General features: G+C 54.0%; 1 protein-coding gene across 1 annotated transcript in view; it reads left to right on the top strand.

Annotated features, from left to right (window-relative positions):
• The first annotated feature begins 7,469 nt into the window (after positions 1–7,469).
• Positions 7,470–21,251, top strand: part of map3k22 (mitogen-activated protein kinase kinase kinase 22) — a 46,830-nt gene continuing 33,048 nt past the window's right edge. Inside the window, exons 1-5 of the mRNA XM_046355396.1 lie at positions 7,470–7,522; positions 9,622–9,789; positions 10,985–11,133; positions 11,224–11,355; positions 15,890–16,019. Coding sequence (XP_046211352.1) covers positions 9,648–9,789; positions 10,985–11,133; positions 11,224–11,355; positions 15,890–16,019 — 553 coding nt within the window. The 5' untranslated portion in view covers positions 7,470–7,522; positions 9,622–9,647. The remainder of the gene's footprint in view (positions 7,523–9,621; positions 9,790–10,984; positions 11,134–11,223; positions 11,356–15,889; positions 16,020–21,251) is intronic.

The following is a 21,251-nucleotide window of genomic DNA, read 5'->3' on the forward strand; positions in this document are numbered from 1 at the left end:
CCCATCTTTCCTCTCCTTTCTCCCCATCTCCTCTCCATGTTTCTCTCGCTCTCATTTCTCTCTCTCCATCTCTCCCCATCTCCTCTCCTTGTCTCCCTCTCTTTCTCTCTCTTGTTTCTCTTGTCTCCCCATCTCCTCTTTGTTTCTCTCCCATCTACCTCTCCTTGTTTCTCTCGCCCTCTCATTTCTCCCTCTGTTTCTCCCTCTCCTTTCTCCCCTCTCCTTGTTTCTCTCGCTCTCCCTCTCCTTGTTTCTCTCGCTCTCATTTCTCCTTGTTTCTCTCGTCTCCCATTTCTTCTCTTTCTTGTCTCCCCTCATTTCTCTTTGTTTCCCCTCTCATTTCTCTCCTTGTTTCCCCTCATTTCTCTCTTGTTTCTCCCTCTCATTTCTCCATGTTTCTCCCTCTCCTTGTCTCCCCCTCTCCTTGTTTCTCTCGCTCTATTTCTCTCTTGTTTCTCTCGCTCTCATTTCTCCCCTTGTTTCTCTCGCTCTCATTTCTCTCTTGTTTCTCTCGCTCTCATTTCTCCTCTACCTCTCCTTGTTTCTCCCTCTACCTCTCCTTGTTTCTCTCGCTCTCATTCTCTTGTCTCGTTTCCTCTCATTTCTCTCCTTGTTTCTCTCCTCTATTTCTCCTTGTTTCCCTCTCTCTTGTCTCTCTCTCTCTTTCTCCCTCTCATTTCTCCCCTCTCTTTCTCTCCCCTCTCCTTGTTCTCTCTCTTGTTTCTCCCTCTCCTTTCTCTCGCTCTCATTTCTCTCTCTCGTTTCTCCCTCTCTTTCTCTTGTTTCTCCCCTCTCCTTGTCTCCTCCTTCCTTTCTCCCTCTCCTTGTCTCCCCTCTCTCCTTGTCTCCTCGCTCTCTTGTCTCCCCTCTCTTGTTTCTCCTCTCTTTCTCTCTTGTCTCCCTCTCCTTTCTCCCCCCTCTCCTTGTTTCTCTCGCCTCTCCTTTCTCTCTCTTTCTCTCTCGCTCTCATTTCTCCCTCTTGTTTCTCCCTCTCTCTTTCTCTTGTCTCCCCTCTATTTCTCTCCTTGTTTCTCCCTCTCCTTGTCTCCCTCTCCTTGTCTCCCTCTACCTCTCCTTGTCTCTACCTCTCCTTGTCTCTACCTCTCCATTTCTCCCTCTCCATGTCTCCCCATCTCATTTCTCTCTTGTCTCCTCTCTACCTCTCCTTGTTTCCCGCTCTCATTTCTCTCCTTGTTTCTCCCTCTCATTTCTCTCCCATCTCTCTCTCCATTTCTCTCTCTTGTTTCTCCCTCTCCATGTCTCCCTTCTCCTTGTCTCCCCCTCTCCTTGTTTCTCTCCATCTTTCTCTCTTGTCTCTCGCTCTCATTTCTCTCCTTGTCTCTCCCCTCTCCTTGTCTCCCCTCTCTTGTCTCTCTCTCTTTCTCTCCCCTCTCCTTTCTCCCTCTCATTTCTCTCCTCTCCTTGTCTCCTCTCTTGTTTCTCTCTCTTGTCTTCCCTCTCCTTGTCTCCCCTCTCCTTGTCTCCCTTTCTCCTTGTTTCTCCTCTCCTTGTCTCCCTCTCTTGTTTCTCCCTCTCATTGTCTCCCCCTCTGTTTCTCCCCCTCTCATTTCTCCCTCTCCTTTCTCTCCTCTCATTTCTCTCCATCTTGTTTCTCTCCCTCTCTCTTGTTTCTCTCGCTCTCATTTCTCCCCCTCTCCTTGTCTCCCCCTCTCCTTGTCTCCCCCTCTCCTTGTTTCCCCATCTACCTTTCTCAGCTCGTCTCCCCATCTATTGTCCTCGTCTCCCCATCTACCTCATTCTCGTCTCCCCCTTCCTTTCCATGTCTCCCCCTCTCCTTGTCTCCCCCTCTCCATGTCTCCCCATCTACCTTTGTTTCCCCTCTACCTCTCCTTGTCTCTCTTGTTTCTCTCCTTGTTCCCCTCTTGTTTCTCTCCTTGTCTCCCCTCTACCTCTCCTTGTCTCCCCTCTACCTCTCCTTGTCTCCTTGTCTCCCCATCTACCTCTCCTTGTCTCCCCATCTACCTCTCCATGTCTCCCCTCTCCTTGTCTCCCCCTCTCCATGTCTCCCCATCTACCTCTCCTTGTCTCCCCATCTACCTCTCCTTGTCTCCCATCTACCTCTCCTTGTCTCCCCTTTGTCTCTCTTGTCTCCCCTCTCTTGTCTCTCCTCTCCTTGTCTCCCCCATCTACCTCTCCTTGTCTCCCCTCTACCTCTCCTTGTCTCCCCATCTACCTCTCCTTGTCTCCCCCTCTCCTTGTCTCCCCCTCTACCTCTCCTTGTCTCCCCCCTCTACCTCTCCTTGTCTCCCCATCTACCTCCCATGTCTCCCCAGCTCCTTGTCTCCCCCTCTACCTCTCCTTGTCTCCCCCATCTACCTCTCCTTGTCTCCCCATCTACCTCTCCTTGTCTCCCCCTCTCCTTGTCTCCCCCTCTACCTCTCCTTGTCTCCCCATCTACCTCTCCATGTCTCCCCCTCTCCTTGTCTCCCCCCTCTACCTCTCCATGTCTCCCCATCTACCTTTGTCTCCCCTACTCTCCTTGTCTCCCCATCTACCTCTCCTTGTCTCCCCATCTACCTCTCCTTGTCTCCCCATCTACCTCTCCTTGTCTCCCCCTCTACCTCTCTTGTCTCCCCATCTACCTCTCCTTGTCTCCCCTCTACCTCTCCTTGTCTCCCATCTACCTCTCCTTGTCTCCCCATCTACCTCTCCTTGTCTCCCCATCTACCTCTCCTTGTCTCCCCATCTACCTCTCCTTGTCTCCCCCTCTCCTTGTCTCCCCCTCCCATGTCTCCCCATCTACCTCTCCATGTCTCCCCCTCCCATGTCTCCCCCTCTCCTTGTCTCCCCTCTCCATGTCTCCCCATCTACCTCTCCTTGTCTCCCCTCTACCTCTCCTTGTCTCCCCATCTACCTCTCCTTGTCTCCCCATCTACCTCTCCTTGTCTCCCCCTCTCCTTGTCTCCCCCTCTCCTTGTCTCCCTCTCCTTGTCTCTACCTCTCCTTGTCTCCCCCTCTACCTCTCCTTGTCTCCCCTCTACCTCTCCTTGTCTCCCCATCTACCTCTCCTTGTCTCCCCATCTACCTCTCCTTGTCTCCCCTCTCCTTGTCTCCCCTCTACCTCTCCTTGTCTCCCCTCTACCTCTCCTTGTCTCCCCTCTACCTCTCCTTGTCTCCCATCTACCTCTCCATGTCTCCCCTCTCCTTGTCTCCCCCCTCTCCCTCTCCTTGTCTCCCCTCTACCTCTCCTTGTCTCCCCTCTACCTCTCCTTGTCTCCCCATCTACCTCTCCTTGTCTCCCCTCTCCTTGTCTCCCCTACCTCTCCTCTACCTCTCTCCTTGTCTCCCCCTCTACCTCTCCTTGTCTCCCCATCTACCTCTCCTTGTCTCCCCATCTACCTCTCCTTGTCTCCCCTCTACCTCTCCTTGTCTCCCCTCTACCTCTCCTTGTCTCCCCTCTCCTTGTCTCCCCTCTACCTCTCCTTGTCTCCCCCCTCTACCTCTCCTTGTCTCCCCCTCTACCTCTCCCCTCGTCTCCCCCTCTACCTTCCTTGTCTCCCCCTCTACCTCTCCTTGTCTCCCCCCTCCCTTGTCTCCCCCTCTCTACCTCTCCTTGTCTCCCCCTCTACCTCTCCTTGTCTCCCCCTCTCCTCTCCTTGTCTCCCCTCTCCTGGTCTCCTTGTCTCCCCCTCTACCTCTCCTTGTCTCCCCCTCTACCTCTCCTTGTCTCCCCCCCTGGTCTCCTTGTCTCCCCCTCTCCTCTCCTGTCTCCCCCTCTACCTCTCCTTGTCTCCCCCTCTACCTCTCCTTGTCTCCCCTCTCCTTGTCTCCCCTCCCTTGTCTCCCCTCTCCTTGTCTCCCCCTCTCCTTGTCTCCCCCTCTCCTTGTCTCCCCCTCTCCTTGTCTCCCCTCCTTGTCTCCCCATCTCCTTGTCTCCCCTCTCCTTGTCTCCCCTACCTCTCCTTGTCTCCCCATCTCCTTGTCTCCCCCTCTCCTTGTCTCCCCATCTACCTCTCCCTCTCCTGTCTCCCCTCTACCTGGTCTCCTTGTCTCCCCATCCACCTCTCCTTGTCTCCCCATCTACCTCTCCTTGTCTCCCCATCTACCTCTCCTTGTCTCCCCATCTACCTCTCCTTGTCTCCCCATCTCCTTGTCTCCCCCTCTCCTCTCCTGTCTCCCCATCTACCTCTCCTTGTCTCCCCCTCTCCTCTCCCTCTCCTTGTCTCCCCATCTACCTCTCCTTGTCTCCCCTATCCTTGTCTCCCCTCTACCTCTCCTTGTCTCCCCATCTACCTCTCCTGGTCTCCCCTCTCCTTGTCTCCCCTCTCCTTGTCTCCCCCATCTCCTTGTCTCCCCTCCCCCTTGTCTCCCCCTCTCCTTGTCTCCCCCTCTCCTTGTCTCCCCCTCTCCTTGTCTCCCCCTCTCCTTGTCTCCCCCTCTCCTTGTCTCCCCATCTCCTTGTCTCCCCTCTCCTTGTCTCCCCCTCTCCTTGTCTCCCCCTCTACCTCTCCTTGTCTCCCCATCTACCTCTCCTTGTCTCCCCATCTACCTCTCCTTGTCTCCCCATCTACCTCTCCTTGTCTCCCCCTCTCCTTGTCTCCCCATCTACCTCTCCTTGTCTCCCCATCTACCTCTCCTGGTCTCCCCATCTACCTCTCCTTGTCTCCCCATCTACCTCTCCTTGTCTCCCCATCTACCTCTCCTTGTCTCCCCCTCTCCTTGTCTCCCCCATCTCCTTGTCTCCCCATCCACCTCTCCTTGTCTCCCCATCTCCTCTCCTTGTCTCCCCATCCACCTCTCCTTGTCTCCCCATCTCCTCTCCTTGTCTCCCCCTCTACCTTCCTGTCTCCCCCTCTCCTTGTCTCCCCATCTCCTTGTCTCCCCATCTACCTTCCTGTCTCCCCCTCTACCTCCTCCTGGTTGTCTCCCCATCTCCCTCTCCTTGTCTCCCCATCTACCTTCCTTGTCTCCCCATCTACCTCTCCCCCTCTCCCCATCCCCTCTCCTTGTCTCCCCATCTACCTCTCCTTGTCTCCCCATCTACCTCTCCTTGTCTCCCCATCCACCTCTCCTAGTCTCCCCATCTACCTCTCCTTGTCTCCCCATCTACCTCTCCTTGTCTCCCCCTCTCCTCTCCTTGTCTCCCCATCTCCTTGTCTCCCCATCTCCTCTCCTTGTCTCCCCATCTACCTTGTCTCCCCCTCTCCTTGTCTCCCCATCTACCTCTCCTTGTCTCCCCTCTCTCCTTGTCTCCCCATCTACCTCTCCTTGTCTCCCCATCTCCTTGTCTCCCCATCTACCTCTCCTTGTCTCCCCATCTACCTCTCCTGGTCTCCCCCTCTCCTTCCTGTCTCCCCATCTACCTCTCCTGGTCTCCCCCTCTCTCCTGGTCTCCCCTCTCCTGGTCTCCCCTCTCCTGGTCTCCCCCTCTCCTGGTCTCCCCATCTCCCTCTCCTTGTCTCCCCCTCTCCTTGTCTCCCCTACCTCTCCTTGTCTCCCCATCCTTGTCTCTACCTCTCCTTGTCTCCCCCACCTCTACCTCTCCTTGTCTCCCCATCTACCTCTCCTTGTCCCCCATCTACCTCTCCTTGTCTCCCCATCTACCTCTCCTTGTCTCCCCATCTACCTCTCCTTGTCTCCCCATCTACCTCTCCTTGTCTCCCCCTCTCCTTGTCTCCCCCTCTCCTTGTCTCCCCATCTACCTCTGTCTCCCCATCTACCTCTCCTTGTCTCCCCATCTACCTCTCCTTGTCTCCCCATCTACCTCTCCTTGTCTCCCATCTACCTCTCCTTGTCTCCCCCATCTACCTCTCCTGGTCTCCCCATCTCCTCTCCTTGTCTCCCCTACCTCTCCTTGTCTCCCCATCTACCTCTCCTTGTCTCCCCCTCTACCTCTCCTTGTCTCCCCCTCTACCTCCCTCCTTGTCTCCCCATCTACCTCTCCTTGTCTCCCCATCTACCTCTCCTTGTCTCCCCCTCTACCTCTCCTTGTCTCCCCATCTACCTCTCCTTGTCTCCCCATCTACCTCTCCTTGTCTCCCCATCTACCTCTCCTTGTCTCCCCATCTACCTCTCCTTGTCTCCCCATCTACCTCTCCTTGTCTCCCCATCTACCTCTCCTTGTCTCCCCCTCCCTAGTCTCCCCATCCCTCTCCTTGTCTCCCCATCTACCTCTCCTTGTCTCCATCCACCTCTCCTTGTCTCCCCATCTACCTCTCCTTGTCTCCCCATCTACCTCTCCTGGTCTCCCCATCCACCTCTCCTTGTCTCCCCATCTACCTCTCCTTGTCTCCCCCATCTCCTGGTCTCCCTCCCCCTCTCCTGGTCTCCCCCTCTCCTGGTCTCCCCATCTACCTCTCCTGGTCTCCCCATCTACCTTGTCTCCCCATCTACCTCTCCTTGTCTCCCCCTCTCCTGGTCTCCCCATCTCCTGGTCTCCTGGTCTCCCCATCTACCTCTCCTTGTCTCCCCATCTACCTCTCCTGGTCTCCCCATCCACCTCTCCTGGTCTCCCCATCCACCTCTCCTTGTCTCCCCATCTACCTCTCCTCGTCTCCCCATCTACCTCTCCTGGTCTCCATGTCTCCCTCTCCTGGTCTCCCCATCCACCTCTCCTGGTCTCCCCATCCGCCTCTCCTGGTCTCCCCATCCGCCTCTCCTTGTCTCCCCATCCACCTCTCCTTGTCTCCCCATCCACCTCTCCTTGTCTCCCCATCCACCTCTCCTTGTCTCCCCCTCTGCTTGTCTCCCCCTCTGCTTGTCTCCCCCTCTGCTTGTCTCCCCCTCTGCTTGTCTCCCCCTCTGCTTGTCTCCCCCTCTGCTTGTCTCCCCCTCCTTGTCTCCCCCTCTGCTTGTCTCCCCCTCTGCTTGTCTCCCCCTCTGCTTGTCTCCCCTCTGCTTGTCTCCCCCTCTGCTTGTCTCCCCCTCTGCTTGTCTCCCCTCTGCTTGTCTCCCCACTGCTTGTCTCCCCTCTGCTTGTCTCCCCTCTGCTTGTCTCCCCCACCTCTGCTTGTCTCCCCTCTGCTTGTCTCCCCCTCTGCTTGTCTCCCCCTCTGCTTGTCTCCCCCTCTGCTTGTCTCCCCCTCTCCTTGTCTCCCCCTCTCCTGGTCTCCCCCTCTCCTGGTCTCCCCATCTACCTTCCCTGGTCTCCCCATCTACCTTCCCCTTGTCTCCCCATCTACCTCTATTCAGCATTTCACTGTGAGGTCTACTACACCTGTTGTATTCAGCATTTCACTGTGAGGTCTACTACACCTGTTGTATTCAGCATTTCACTGTGAGGTCTACTACACCTGTTGTATTCGGCACATGTGACTAATAAAACTTGATTTGATTTGTCATCTCAGCTCTCCAGGATGTTAGGCTTCATAACATTATTTCAGCAATACGTTCTCCCTCCTTCCTCCTGCCATCAACTAATCATTAGTAGGACATGACTGGCTGGCTGACCAGCTGGCTGACTGACTCTCTGTCTCTGCTCCCCCTGCAGGGCGCCACAGTAAAGGAGGAACTTTCCCTCGTCAATTCCACTTGTCCAATGGCTGCAAAGACTTCAGTGATGGTAAGAGGGCTTTCTCCTGAACGATGCTGCTCTATCGTTACAGTAAGAGGGCTTTCTCTTGAACGATGCTGCTCTGTGGTTACAGTAAGAGGGCTTTCTCTTGAACGATGCTGCTCTGTGGTTACAGTAAGAAGGCTTTCTCCTGAACGATGCTGCTCTATCGTTACAGTAAGAGGGCTTTCTCCTGAACGATGCTGCTCTATCGTTACACAGTAAGAGGGCTTTCTCCTGAACGATGCTGCTCTGTCGTTACAGTATGAGGGCTTTCTCCTGAACGATGCTGCTCTATCGTTACAGTATGAGGGCTTTCTCCTGAACAATGCTGCTCTATCGTTACACAGTAAGAGGGCTTTCTCCTGAACGATGCTGCTCTGTCGTTACAGTAAGAGGGCTTTCTCCTGAACGATGCTGCTCTGTCGTTACAGTAAGAGGGCTTTCTCCTGAACGATGCTGCTCTGTCGTTACAGTAAGAGGGCTTTCTCCTGAACGATGCTGCTCTATCGTTACACAGTAAGAGGGCTTTCTCCTGAACGATGCTGCTCTATCGTTACACAGTAAGAGGGCTTTCTCCTGAACGAGTTTTCCGGCATGATGTACACCAGGCACATCGACTTCACCATGCAGCACTTTGTTAAGTGTTGCAGTCATTTCACTCACTGTAGTAGCTGACGTGTATAGTGTTGAGTCATCCGCATACATAAACACACTGGCTTTAGTCAAGGAAAAAGGTAGTGGGCCTAGACAGCTGCCTTGGGGAATTCCTGATTCTACGTGGATTATGCTTCTATTAAATAACACCCTCTGTGTTCTGTTAAACATGTAACTCTTTATCCACAAAATAGCAGGGGATATAAAGCCAGAACACACACACTACCGTTCAAACGTTTGGGGTCACTTAGAAATTCCTTGTTTTTGAAAGCAAAGAAATTTCTTCTAAAACTCGACAGTCTATTCTTGTTCTGAGAAATGAAGGCTGGTTGGAGTGATGGTTGCTGATAATGGGCCTAAGTAAATATTCCATTTTAAAAAATCTGACGTTTCCAGCTATCACTAGTCATTTACAACATGAACAATATCTACACTGTATTTCTGATCAATTTGATGTATTTTAATGGACAAAAAAATGTGTAGTGACCCCAAACTGTTGAACGGTAATATTTTTCCAGCAGCAGACGAGGATCAATAATGTCTAACAGCCCCCACAATCATTTTATCATCAATTTCTCTCAGCCAATCATCCTTCATTTGTGTAAGTAGTCTGCTTGTTGAATGTCCTTCCCTATAAGTGTGCTGACATTCTGTTGTCAATTTGTTTACAGTAAAATAGCATTGTATCTGGTCAAACATAATTTCCCCAAAAAGTATAAGGGTTGGTAACAGGCTGATTGGTCAGGTATTTGAGCCAGTACAAGGGGCTTTACTATTCTTAGGTAGCATTATGACTTTAGCTTCCCTCCAGGCCTGAGTGCACACACTCTCTAGTTGGTTTAGATTGAAGATGTGGTAAGTTTGTTTCATAGTATAGTTTCTTCCTCGTTTTATTACGTTTAGTCACATTATCTCTCAATTTGCAGTACATTTGCCAATTGAGTCTTTAAATGAAGAGATTGAGATAAAACTGTCCAGTTTGAGTGTTTGTTGCAGCTCGTTCCAGGCTCTAACTGCAGCGAACTGAAACCTTTAACAGAATGTGACTGTCAGAATAGGTGTTGTACGTGGAGGATGAGGGCTGCAGTAGATATCTCAGATAGGCCTCACTACCCCTAACAGGCTTACTACACTGCTCGCGTTGTGGGCATGGCAAAATAAATTTAGAAATCTATATTATTCAAATATTGCGCGCGCCAACTAGTGTCTGTGTTGCTAAAGGCTAAAATAGAAGTCAGTTCTATTTGTGACGCAGATCGCACTGCAAGCCTCTCCCATCTCCTAATTAAGCCGCCTCCAATGTTTTTAAGCCTCCAAATATCCATCAGTTCCAACATGTCCATAATATGCGTAATCTCTTTCATCATCAGAGGGAGTTGCTTTTACATCCATTGACGTACTTAGAACTGTGTGTGTTTGCGTGTTATGCATAAAAATGTTTGTGTGTCCAGGTCGGAGGACATTCCCTCGGAGCTTCATGCCTCAGGAGAACCTGTTTCAGCTGGTTCCATCCAGTCAGACCCGGAGTTACAACGGAGACAGCACTCTACAGTACAGCGACCTCCGTACGCTGGGCCGAGGCCCAGAGAAGAGCTGCCCCCGCAGGGAAGTACCCAGATGTGAGTTACACCCCAATATAGACTCCTGGTTACATTCAGACATACCAGGTCCTCTAACCACCTCCTGGTTACATTCAGACATACCAGGTCCTCTAACCACCACCTGGTGACATTCAGACATACCAGGTCCTCTAACCACCTCCTGGTGACATTCAGACATACCAGGTCCTCTAACCACCCCCTGGTTACATTCAGACATACCAGTTGATGACGCGCGGTGGGTTCTCCTAAATTGATGACGCTTTTATCCAAAGCGTGGGTTCTCCTAGTTGACGAACCCACTAGGGTTCTCCGCCATGCTTGAACTGAGCGCACAGGACATGGGTTCTCCTAGTTGATGACGCGCGGTGGGTTCTCCTAGTTGACGACGCGCGGAGGGTTCTCCTAGTTGACGACGCGCGGTGGGTTCTCCTAGTTGACGACGCGCGGAGGGTTCTCCTAGTTGACGACGCGCGGAGGGTTCTCCTAGTTGACGACGCGCGGAGGGTTCTCCTAGTTGACGACGCGCGGAGGGTTCTCCTAGTTGACGACGCGCGGAGGGTTCTCCTAGTTGACGACGCGCTCCTAGGAGGGTTCTCCTAGTTGACGACGCGCGGAGGGTTCTCCTAGTTGACGACGCGCGGAGGGTTCTCCTAGTTGACGACGCGCGGAGGGTTCTCCTAGTTGACGACGCGCGGAGGGTTCTCCTAGTTGACGACGCGCGGAGGGTTCTCCTAGTTGACGACGCGCTCCTAGGAGGGTTCTCCTAGTTGACGACGCGCGGAGGGTTCTCCTAGTTGACGACGCGCGGAGGGTTCTCCTAGTTGACGACGCGCGGAGGGTTCTCCTAGTTGACGACGCGCGGAGGGTTCTCCTAGTTGACGACGCGCGGAGGGTTCTCCTAGTTGACGACGCGCGGAGGGTTCTCCTAGTTGACGACGCGCGGAGGGTTCTCCTAGTTGACGACGCGCGGAGGGTTCTCCTAGTTGACGACGCGCGGAGGGTTCTCCTAGTTGACGACGCGCGGAGGGTTCTCCTAGTTGACGAGGGTTCTCCTAGCGCGGAGGGTTCTCCTAGTTGACGACGCGCGGAGGGTTCTCCTAGTTGACGACGCGCGGAGGGTTCTCCTAGTTGACGACGCGCGGAGGGTTCTCCTAGTTGACGACGCGCGGAGGGTTCTCCTAGTTGACGACGTGTGGTGTTTTCTGTCTCATAGCTCCGCAGGCGCCGGTGAACTGGCGTCAGGGGAAGCTGCTGGGTCGTGGGGCGTTTGGGGAGGTATACCTCTGTTACGACGCCGACACCGGACGGGAGCTGGCCGCCAAACAGGTGCCCTTTGACCCAGATTGTCAGGAAACCAGCAAGGTGAGTGGGAGGGATCAGATTTACCTGTCCGAACACAGAGCTTCCTGAGAACACAGATTTACCTCTCTCCCCCCCTTCTCCCCCGTGTAGGAGGTGAATGCTCTGGAGTGTGAGGTCCAGCTGTTGAAGAACCTGCATCATGAGCGGATCGTTCAGTACTACGGGTCTTCCAGGGACCTGGAGAAGAGGAAACTCACCATCTTTGTTGAGTTCATGCCTGGGGTGCGTAGGAGGCAGCTGGGGTGCGTAGGAGGCAGCTGGGGTGCGTAGGAGGCAGCTGGGGTGCGTGGGAGGCAGCTGGGGTGCGTGGGAGGCAGCTGGGGTGCGTGGGAGGCAGCTGGGGTGCGTGGGGGCAGCTGGGGTGCGTGGGGGCAGCTGGGGTGCGTGGGGGGCAGCTGGGGTGCAGTAGGGGGCAGCTGGGGTGCAGTAGGGGGCAGCTGGGGTGCAGTAGGGGGCAGCTGGGGTGCAGTAGGGGGCAGCTGGGGTGCAGTAGGGGGCAGCTGGGGTGCAGTAGGAGGCAGCTGGGGGCAGCTGGGGTGCAGTAGGGGGCAGCTGGGGTGCAGTAGGGGGCAGCTGGGGTGCAGTAGGGGCAGCTGGGGTGCAGTAGGGGGCAGCTGGGGTGCGTAGGGGGCAGCTGGGGTGCAGTAGGGGGCAGGGATGGTGTCTGTTAGATTTGGACTGTTGATGTGGTGCGTGATGTTAGCATGAAGACCAGCAGACATTAAAACAGACTGGTTTACCATCTGAACGTTGACTATAATAGAAGTAGACGAGTTTCCTTCAGGCAAGCATCGGAGACAGAACGTTTTATCTGCCAAACCCAAATCAACCCACGGCAAACCGCAGTGTCACCAGCTCTCATATACAGTCATTCCTGTCAGCAGAACACCATGGTTTATGAGGTCATGTTCTCTGGAAACCAGGGAACCAAACGAGTAGCAGTCACCCTCCCTCCTCTTTACCCCAGTCCATTCTACCCCCTCCTCTTTACCCCAGTCCATTCTACCCCCTCCTCTTTACCCCAGCCCATTCTACCCCCTCTTCTTGACCCCAGTCCCAGTCCTTCCTACCCCAGTCCGTTCTACCCCAGTCCGTTCTACCCCTCTTTACCCCAGTCCCAATTCTTTCTTTAACCAGTCCTCTCTGCCCCCTCCCCATACTGTCCCAGTCCTCTCTGCCCCCTCCCCATACTGTCCCAATCCTCTTTGCCCTAGTGGCCCCTGTTATTAATATCCCAGCTGTTACTTAGGCGGTGTCGAGGTTAAGTGTCTTAGTCACACATTGTCTGGTCGTGGGACATGTTTATACTTCTCTGAGGTTAGCTGGCAGAGAGGGAGAAGGGTGTTGGTCAGTGGCCTGGGGCCAAGTCAGTGTGTCTGGTCTGGCTATGTTGCTGGATCCTATCAGCCTCTGAAAGGAGTGGAGGGGTGGAGGAGTGGAGGGATGGAGGAGTGGAGGGATGGAGGGGTGGAGGGGTGGAGGGGTGGAGGGGTGGAGGAGTGGAGGGGTGGAGGGATGGAGGGATGGAGGAGTGGAGGGGTGGAGGGGTGTGGAGAGGGATGGAGGAGTGGAGGGGGAGGAGTGGAGGCATGGAGGGGTGGAGGGGTGTGGAGAAGGGTGGAGGGGTGGAGGAGTGGAGGAGTGGAGGGGTGGAGGGATACCAGCCAGGGAGTAATTGATCCGTCTTACCAAAAGTGTGAAGTGGAAAGGGAGAACGGAGCATGGAGAACGGAGCAGAGGGGGCAGAACGGAGCAGAGGGGGCAGAACGGAGCAGAGGGGGCAGAACGGAGCAGAGGGGGCAGGACGGAGCAGAGGGGGCCAGGACGGGGGCCAGCAGAGGGGGCCAGGACGGGGCAGAGGGGGCCAGGACGGGGCAGAGGGGGCCAGGCCAGACGGGGCAGAGGGGGCCAGGAGAGGGGCAGAGGGGGCAGAGGGGGCAGAGGGGGCCAGGACGGGGCAGAGGGGGCCAGGACGGGGCAGAGGGGGCCAGGACGGGGCAGAGGGAGCCAGGACGGGGCAGAGGGGGCCAGGACGGGGCAGAGGGGGCCAGGACGGGGCAGAGGGGGCCAGGACGGGGCAGAGGGGGCCAGGACGGGGCAGAGGGGGCAGAACGGAGCAGAGGGGGCCAGGACGGGGCAGAGGGGGCAGAACGGAGCAGAGGGGGCCAGGACGGGTGAGGGGGCAGAACTGAGCAGAGGGGGCCAGGACAGAGGGGGAGAACTGGAGCAGAGGGGGCCAGGACCAGAGGGGGCAGAGGACTGGGCAAACAGGAAGAGGGGGCCAGGAGGGAATGGGGCAGAACGGAGCAGAGGGGGCAGGACGGTGCAGAGGGGGCCAGGACTGGCAGAGGGGGCCAAAGAGGGGGCAGGAGAGAGGGGGCCAATGCAGAGGGGGCCAGGACTGTTTTGAAACAAGAAACTGCAGAGGGGGCCAAAGATGGGCCCTGATGTCCAGGAGGACAGGGCAGAGGGGCAAGGTGTAATGATGTAATTACAACAGGACGGGGCAGATGGGGCCAGGAGGGGCAGAGGGGGCCAGGAGGTGCAGAGGGGGCCAGGTGTTGTTAGAGGGGGCCATAGGGGGCCAGGAGGAGCAGAGAGGACGGTGCAGTGTAATGGAGTTGTTAGGACGGGGCAGTATGATAGGGGCCAGGACGGGGCAGAGGGGGCCAGGACGGGGCAGAGGGGGCCAGGACGGGGCAGTATGATAGGTGGGCCAGGACGTAATGTGGCCAGTTAGAGGGGGCCAGGAGTAGTATGAGAGGGGAAGGGGCCTGCTCCTTGGTTTCCCTGGTGAGGGTCTGTCTGTTGTGCGTCACAGGTGTGACTGAGCAGATCTTGTTTCCCCTCAGAGGACTGAAAACAGGAAGAGAAGGGAATGCTGCCAGGCAACGGTGTTAAGGACTGAAAACAGGAGAAATGCTGAGGGCATTCTGTTTTGAAACAATAAACTGCTCAAAATGGGCCCTGATGTTCAAGCAGTGCACAGACAATGTGTAATGATGTAATTACAACAGTGTAATGTGTTAGTAGTAGTAGTATGATAGGTGCAGTGTAATGTGTTAGTAGTAGTAGTATGATAGGTGCAGTGTAATGTGTTGTTAGTAGTAGTAGTATGATAGGTGCAGTGTAATGTGTTGTTAGTAGTAGTAGTATGATAGGTGCAGTGTAATGTGTTGTTAGTAGTAGTAGTATGATAGGTGCAGTGTAATGTGTTGTTAGTAGTATGATAGGTGCAGTGTAATGTGTTGTTAGTAGTATGATAGGTGCAGTGTAATGTATTGTTAGTAGTATGATAGGTGTAGTAGTAGTAGTACACCTATCTGGTGTTTGATAATAAAACATGTTTAAGTTAACTGGTCACCTGTCTGGTCTCTCTGTCGGTCGGTCTGGTCTCTCTGTCGGTCTGGTCTCTCTGTCAGTCTGGTCTCTCTGTCGGTCTGGTCTCTAAAACATGTTTCTCTCTGTTAACTTTGGTCACCTGTCTGGTCTCTCTGTCGGTCGGTTTGGTCCCCCGTGGTCTCTCTGGTCTCTCTGTCGGTCTGGTCTCTCTGTCGGTCTGGTCTCTCTGTCGGTCTGGTCTCTCTGTCGGTCTGGTCTCTCTGTCGGTCGGTCTGGTCTCTCTGTCGGTCGGTTTGGTCCCCCCGTCGGTCTGGTCTCTCTGTCGGTCGGTTTGGTCCCCCCGTTGGTCGGTCTGTCGGTCTGGTCTCTCTGTCGGTCTGGTCTCTCTGTCGGTCTGGTCTCTCTGTCGGTCTCTCTGTCGGTCGGTCTGGTCTCTCTGTCGGTCGGTTTGGTCCCCCCGTTGGTCGGTCGGTCCGTCTGATCTCTCTGTCGGTCTGATCTCTCTGTCGGTCTGGCCTTTCTGTCGGTCTGGCCTTTCTGTCTGTCTGGCCTCTCTGTCGGTCTGGTATTTCTGTCAATCGGTCGGTCTGGTGTCTTTCTCGTCTCTCGGTGTGTCTGTCTGGTGTCTGTGGTCGTCTGTCTGTCTATTCGGTGTGTCTGTCTGGTGTCTGTGGTCGTCTGTCTGTCTATTCGGTGTGTCTGTCTGGTCGTCTGTCTGTCTATTCGGTGTGTCTGTCTGGTCGTCTGTCTGTCTATTCGGTGTGTCTGTCTGGTCGTCTGTCTGTCTATTCGGTGTGTCTGTCTGGTCGTCTGTCTGTCTATTCGGTGTCTCTGTCCCGTCTCTCCGTCTGACCGGTATCTCTGTCCCGTCTCTCCGTCTGACCGGTATCTCTGTCCCGTCTCTCCGTCTGACCGGTGTCTCTGTCCCGTCTCTCCGTCTGACCGGTATCTCTGTCCCGTCTCTCCGTCTGACCGGTATCTCTGTCCCGTCTCTCCGTCTGACCGGTGTCTCTGTCCCGTCTCTCCGTCTGACCGGTGTCTCTGTCCCGTCTCTCCGTCTGACCGGTGTCTCTGTCCCGTCTCTCCGTCTGACCGGTGTCTCTGTCCCGTCTCTCCGTCTGACCGGTGTCTCTGTCCCGTCTCTCCGTCTGACCGGTGTCTCTGTCCCGTCTCTCCGTCTGACCGGTGTCTCTGTCCCGTCTCTCCGTCTGACCGGTGTCTCTGTCCCGTCTCTCCGTCTGACCGGTGTCTCTGTCCCGTCTCTCCGTCTGACCGGTGTCTCTGTCCCGTCTCTCCGTCTGACCGGTGTCTCTGTCCCGTCTCTCCGTCTGACCGGTGTCTCTGTCCCGTCTCTCCGTCTGACCGGTATCTCTGTCCCGTCTCTCCGTCTGACCAGTTTCTCTGTCTATTCCAGGGTTCCATTAAGGACCAGTTGAAGGCATATGGGGCGCTGACAGAGAAGGTGACGCGGCGCTACACCAGACAGATCCTCCAGGGAGTCTTCTACCTTCACAGCAACATGATCGTACACAGAGATATCAAAGGTCTGCTCATATTGACACACAACAACATGATCGGTGCTTCTACACCTGCATTGTTTGCTGTTTGGGGGTTTTAGGCTGGGTTTCTGTACAGCACTTTGAGATATCAGCTGATGTACGAAGGGCTATATGAATAAATTTGATTTGATTGACACACAGCAACATGATCGTAAACAGAGATATCAACGGTCTGGTCATATTGACAGACTTACAGGATGGTGTGTGTATCTGTCAAATCCCATTTTATTGTTAAACAACCGGTGTAGAGTGAGTGAAATGCTTCCTGAAGGTCTGTCCGGTCTGAGACAACAACAACAACAACAACATAGGAGAATATACTGAACAAGATCAATGGCATGCCAATGGGCCCAAGGATCTCTGTGCAAAGTGGAGCTTTGGCGGCCTCAAAAGCATAGTTACAGTCCTGGGACCGCTTCAATGGTACCTTGGGACTAAGCAGAGATGAAAGGGGAGCTACTACCGTCGAGAAATTCTTACAAAATGTACGATAGTACCCTACCATCCCCAGGAATTTGCGCAACTGGCGGCGAGTTGTGGGAGCAGGAAAAGCAACAATTGCTTCCACTTTACCAGTTAAACGGTAAAGTCCCAACAGTACTGGTATCCATGCAGTACTTGTGTAGCATCGCCTTCAGCGTCTGATGCCAGCGTGATGGTGAGCAGGTTGTGGAGTCGCGTCTAGCTCCAGTTGTCGGATCCTCACCTCCTTGTCGGCTTCTATTCTCCTAATTTCAAGTTCAAACTGCATCTGTCTCTATCTTTTAGCTCCATTTCTAACCAAGCCTCACCTTCAGCCTAGTGGTCCTGTCTGAACGACCCGAAGAAGAAGATCATATCAGGGCTTAAAGGGGGTACGAGCAACCCCGTCCTCCGCCCTGTCCTCCGACTTGGCATTGGAAGGTCTACCCGTCTCCTCTCCTGAAGCTTCCCCCTCATCATCTTTCAATGAGAGAATTTGTTCTCTCTCTAAACCCTCCCTGACTAGCACCAAAAGCTCAACCTTTAGGGCTTTCTCAGGGATGAAGAATCCATAATGGTCACCTACAGCGAAAAGGTCTACTTTAACCCCACCAACCGATCAACAGAGGGCGCTTCAATGCACTTAAAGATGGCTGAGGCAGCCATCTTGTACACTGCAGTCTACTAAACACACACAAACTAACCAAGTCATCCAAACTCACAGCCCACCATCACACCTCAATCACCAATCACAGAGCTCAGAGCAGCAGGGTCCGGTCACACCTCAATCACCAATCACAGAGCTCAGAGCAGCAGGGTCCGGTCACACCTCAATCACCAATCACAGAGGTCAGAGCAGCAGGGTCCAGTCACACCTCAATCACCAATCACAGAGAGCTCAGAGCAGCAGGGTCCGGTCACACCTCAATCACCAATCACAGAGCTCAGAGCAGCAGGGTCCGGTCACACCTCAATCACCAATCACAGAGCTCAGAGCAGCAGGGTCCGGTCACACCTCAATCACCAATCACAGAGCTCAGAGCAGCAGGGTCCGGTCACACCTCAATCACCAATCACAGAGCTCAGAGCAGCAGGGTCCGGTCACACCTCAATCACCAATCACAGAGCTCAGAGCAGCAGGGTCCGGTCACACCTCAATCACCAATCACAGAGAGCTCAAAGCAGCAGGGTCCGGTCACACCTCAATCACCAATCACAGAGAGCTCAGAGCAGCAGGGTCCGGTCACACCTCAATCACCAATCACAGAGCTAAGAGCAGCAGGGTCCAGTCACACCTCAATCACCAATCACAGAGAGCTCAGAGCAGCAGGGTCCGGTTACACCTCAGTCACCAATCACAGAGAGCTCAGAGCAGCAGGGTCCGGTCACACCTCAATCACCAATCACAGAGCTCAGAGCAGCAGGGTCCGGTCACACCTCAATCACCAATCACAGAGCTCAGAGCAGCAGGGTCCGGTCACACCTCAATCACCAATCACAGAGCTCAGAGCAGCAGGGTCCAGTCACACCTCAATCACCAATCACAGAGAGCTCAGAGCAGCAGGGTCCGGTCACACCTCAATCACCAATCACAGAGCTCAGAGCAGCAGGGTCCGGTCACACCTCAATCACCAATCACAGAGCTAAGAGCAGCAGGGTCCAGTCACACCTCAATCACCAATCACAGAGCTCAGAGCAGCAGGGTCCGGTCACACCTCAATCACAGAGCTAAGAGCAGCAGGGTCCAGTCACACCTCAATCACCAATCACAGAGAGCTCAGAGCAGCAGGGTCCGGTCACACCTCAATCACCAATCACAGAGCTCAGAGCAGCAGGGTCCAGTCACACCTCAATCACCAATCACAGAGAGCTCAGAGCAGCAGGGTCCGGTCACACCTCAATCACCAATCACAGAGAGCTCAGAGCAGCAGGGTCCGGTCACACCTCAATCACCAATCACAGAGCTAAGAGCAGCAGGGTCCAGTCACACCTCAATCACCAATCACAGAGAGCTCAGAGCAGCAGGGTCCGGTCACACCTCAGTCACCAATCACAGAGAGCTCAGAGCAGCAGGGTCCGGTCACACCTCAATCACCAATCACAGAGCTCAGAGCAGCAGGGTCCGGTCACACCTCAATCACCAATCACAGAGCTCAGAGCAGCAGGGTCCGGTCACACCTCAATCACCAATCACAGAGCTCAGAGCAGCAGGGTCCGGTCACACCTCAATCACCAATCACAGAGCTCAGAGCAGCAGGGTCCGGTCACACCTCAATCACCAATCACAGAGCTCAGAGCAGCAGGGTCCGGTCACACCTCAATCACCAATCACAGAGCTCAGAGCAGCAGGGTCCGGTCACACCTCAATCACCAATCACAGAGAGCTCAGAGCACCAGGGTCCGGTCACACCTCAATCACCAATCACAGAGCTCAGAGCACCAGGGTCCGGTCACACCTCAATCACCAATCACAGAGCTCAGAGCAGCAGGGTCCGGTCACACCTCAATCACCAATCACAGAGAGCTCAGAGCAGCAGGGTCCGGTCACACCTCAATCACCAATCACAGAGCTCAGAGCACCAGGGTCCGGTCACACCTCAATCACCAATCACAGAGCTCAGAGCAGCAGGGTCCGGTCACACCTCAATCACCAATCACAGAGCTCAGAGCAGCAGGGTCCAGTCACACCTCAATCACCAATCACAGAGCTCAGAGCAGCAGGGTCCGGTCACACCTCAATCACCAATCACAGAGCTCAGAGCAGCAGGGTCCGGTCACACCTCAATCACCAATCACAGAGCTCAGAGCAGCAGGGTCCAGTCACACCTCAATCACCAATCACAGAGCTCAGAGCAGCAGGGTCCGGTGGACTTAATGATCCCGGATGAGCCCCGATTATGTTACGCCTCTTGGAGGGAACGCAACACCTTGTTATACTGTAGGTGGAGGTAAAGAGGTATGTGACTGTAGGTGGAGGTATAGAGGTATGTGACTGTAGGTGGAGGTATAGAGGTATGTGACTGTAGGTGGAGGTAAAGAGGTATGTGACTGTAGGTAGAGGTATAGAGGTATGTGACTGTAGGTGGAGGTAAAGAGGTATGTGACTGTAGGTGGAGGTAAAGAGGTATGTGACTGTAGGTGGAGGTAAAGAGGTATGTGACTGTAGGTGGAGGTATAGAGGTATGTGACTGTAGATGGAGGTATAGAGGTATGTGACTGTAGGTGGAGGTAAAGAGGTATGTGACTGTAGGTGGAGGTATGTGACTGTAGGTGGAGGTATGTGACTGTAGGTGGAGGTATGTGACTGTAGATGGAGGTAAAGAGGTATGTGACTGTAGGTGGAGGTATGTGACTGTAGGTGGAGGTATGTGACTGTAGGTGGAGGTAAAGAGGTATGTGACTGTAGATGGAGGTATGTGACTGTAGGTGGAGGTAAAGAGGTATGTGACTGTAGGTGGAGGTATGTGACTGTAGGTGGAGGTATGTGACTGTAGGTGGAGGTATGTGACTGTAGGTGGAGGTATGTGACTGTAGGTGGAGGTATAGAGGTATGTGACTGTAGGTGGAGGTATGTGACTGTAGGTGGAGGTATGTGACTGTAGGTGGAGGTATGTGACTGTAGGTGGAGGTATGTGACTGTAGGTGGAGGTATGTGACTGTAGGTGGAGGTATGTGACTGTAGGTGGAGGTATAGAGGTATGTGACTGTAGGTGGAGGTATAGAGGTATGTGACTAGGTGGAGGTATAGAGGTATGTGACTGTAGGTGGAGGTATAGAGGTATGTGACTGTAGGTGGAGGTATAGAGGTATGTGACTAGGTGGAGGTATAGAGGTATGTGACTAGGTGGAGGTATAGAGGTATGTGACTAGGTGGAGGTATAGAGGTATGTGACTAGGTGGAGGTATAGAGGTATGTGACTGTAGGTGGAGGTATAGAGGTATGTGACTGTAGGTGGAGGTATAGAGGTATGTGACTGTAGGTGGAGGTATAGAGGTATGTGACTGTAGGTGGAGGTATAGAGGTATGTGACTGTAGGTGGAGGTATGTGACTGTAGGTGGAGGTATGTGACTGTAGGTGGAGGTATGTGACTGTAGGTGGAGGTAAAGAGGTATGTGACTGTAGGTGGAGGTAAAGAGGTATGTGACTGTAGGTAGAGGTATAGAGGTATGTGACTGTAGGTAGAGGTATAGAGGTATGTGACTGTAGGTGGAGGTAAAGAGGTATGTGACTGTAGGTGGAGGTAAAGAGGTATGTGACTGTAGGTGGAGGTATGTGACTGTAGGTGGAGGTATGTGACTGTAGGTGGAGGTATGTGACTGTAGGTGGAGGTATGTGACTGTAGGTGGAGGTATGGGACTGTAGGTGGAGGTATGGGACTGTAGGTGGAGGTATGGGACTGTAGGTGGAGGTATGGGACTGTAGGTGGAGGTATGTGACTGTAGGTGGAGGTATGTGACTGTAGGTGGAGGTAAAGAGGTATGTGACTGTAGGTGGAGGTATGTGACTGTAGGTGGAGGTATGTGACTGTAGGTGGAGGTATGTGACTGTAGGTGGAGGTAAAGAGGTATGTGACTGTAGGTGGAGGTAAAGAGGTATGTGACTGTAGGTGGAGGTAAAGAGGTATGTGACTGTAGGTGGAGGTAAAGAGGTATGTGACTGTAGGTGGAGGTAAAGAGGTATGTGACTGTAGGTGGAGGTATGGGACTGTAGGTGGAGGTAAAGAGGTATGTGACTGTAGGTGGAGGTAAAGAGG

This window comes from Oncorhynchus gorbuscha, linkage group LG07 (assembly GCF_021184085.1).
Source record: "Oncorhynchus gorbuscha isolate QuinsamMale2020 ecotype Even-year linkage group LG07, OgorEven_v1.0, whole genome shotgun sequence".
NCBI classification, from domain to species: Eukaryota; Metazoa; Chordata; class Actinopteri; order Salmoniformes; family Salmonidae; genus Oncorhynchus; species Oncorhynchus gorbuscha.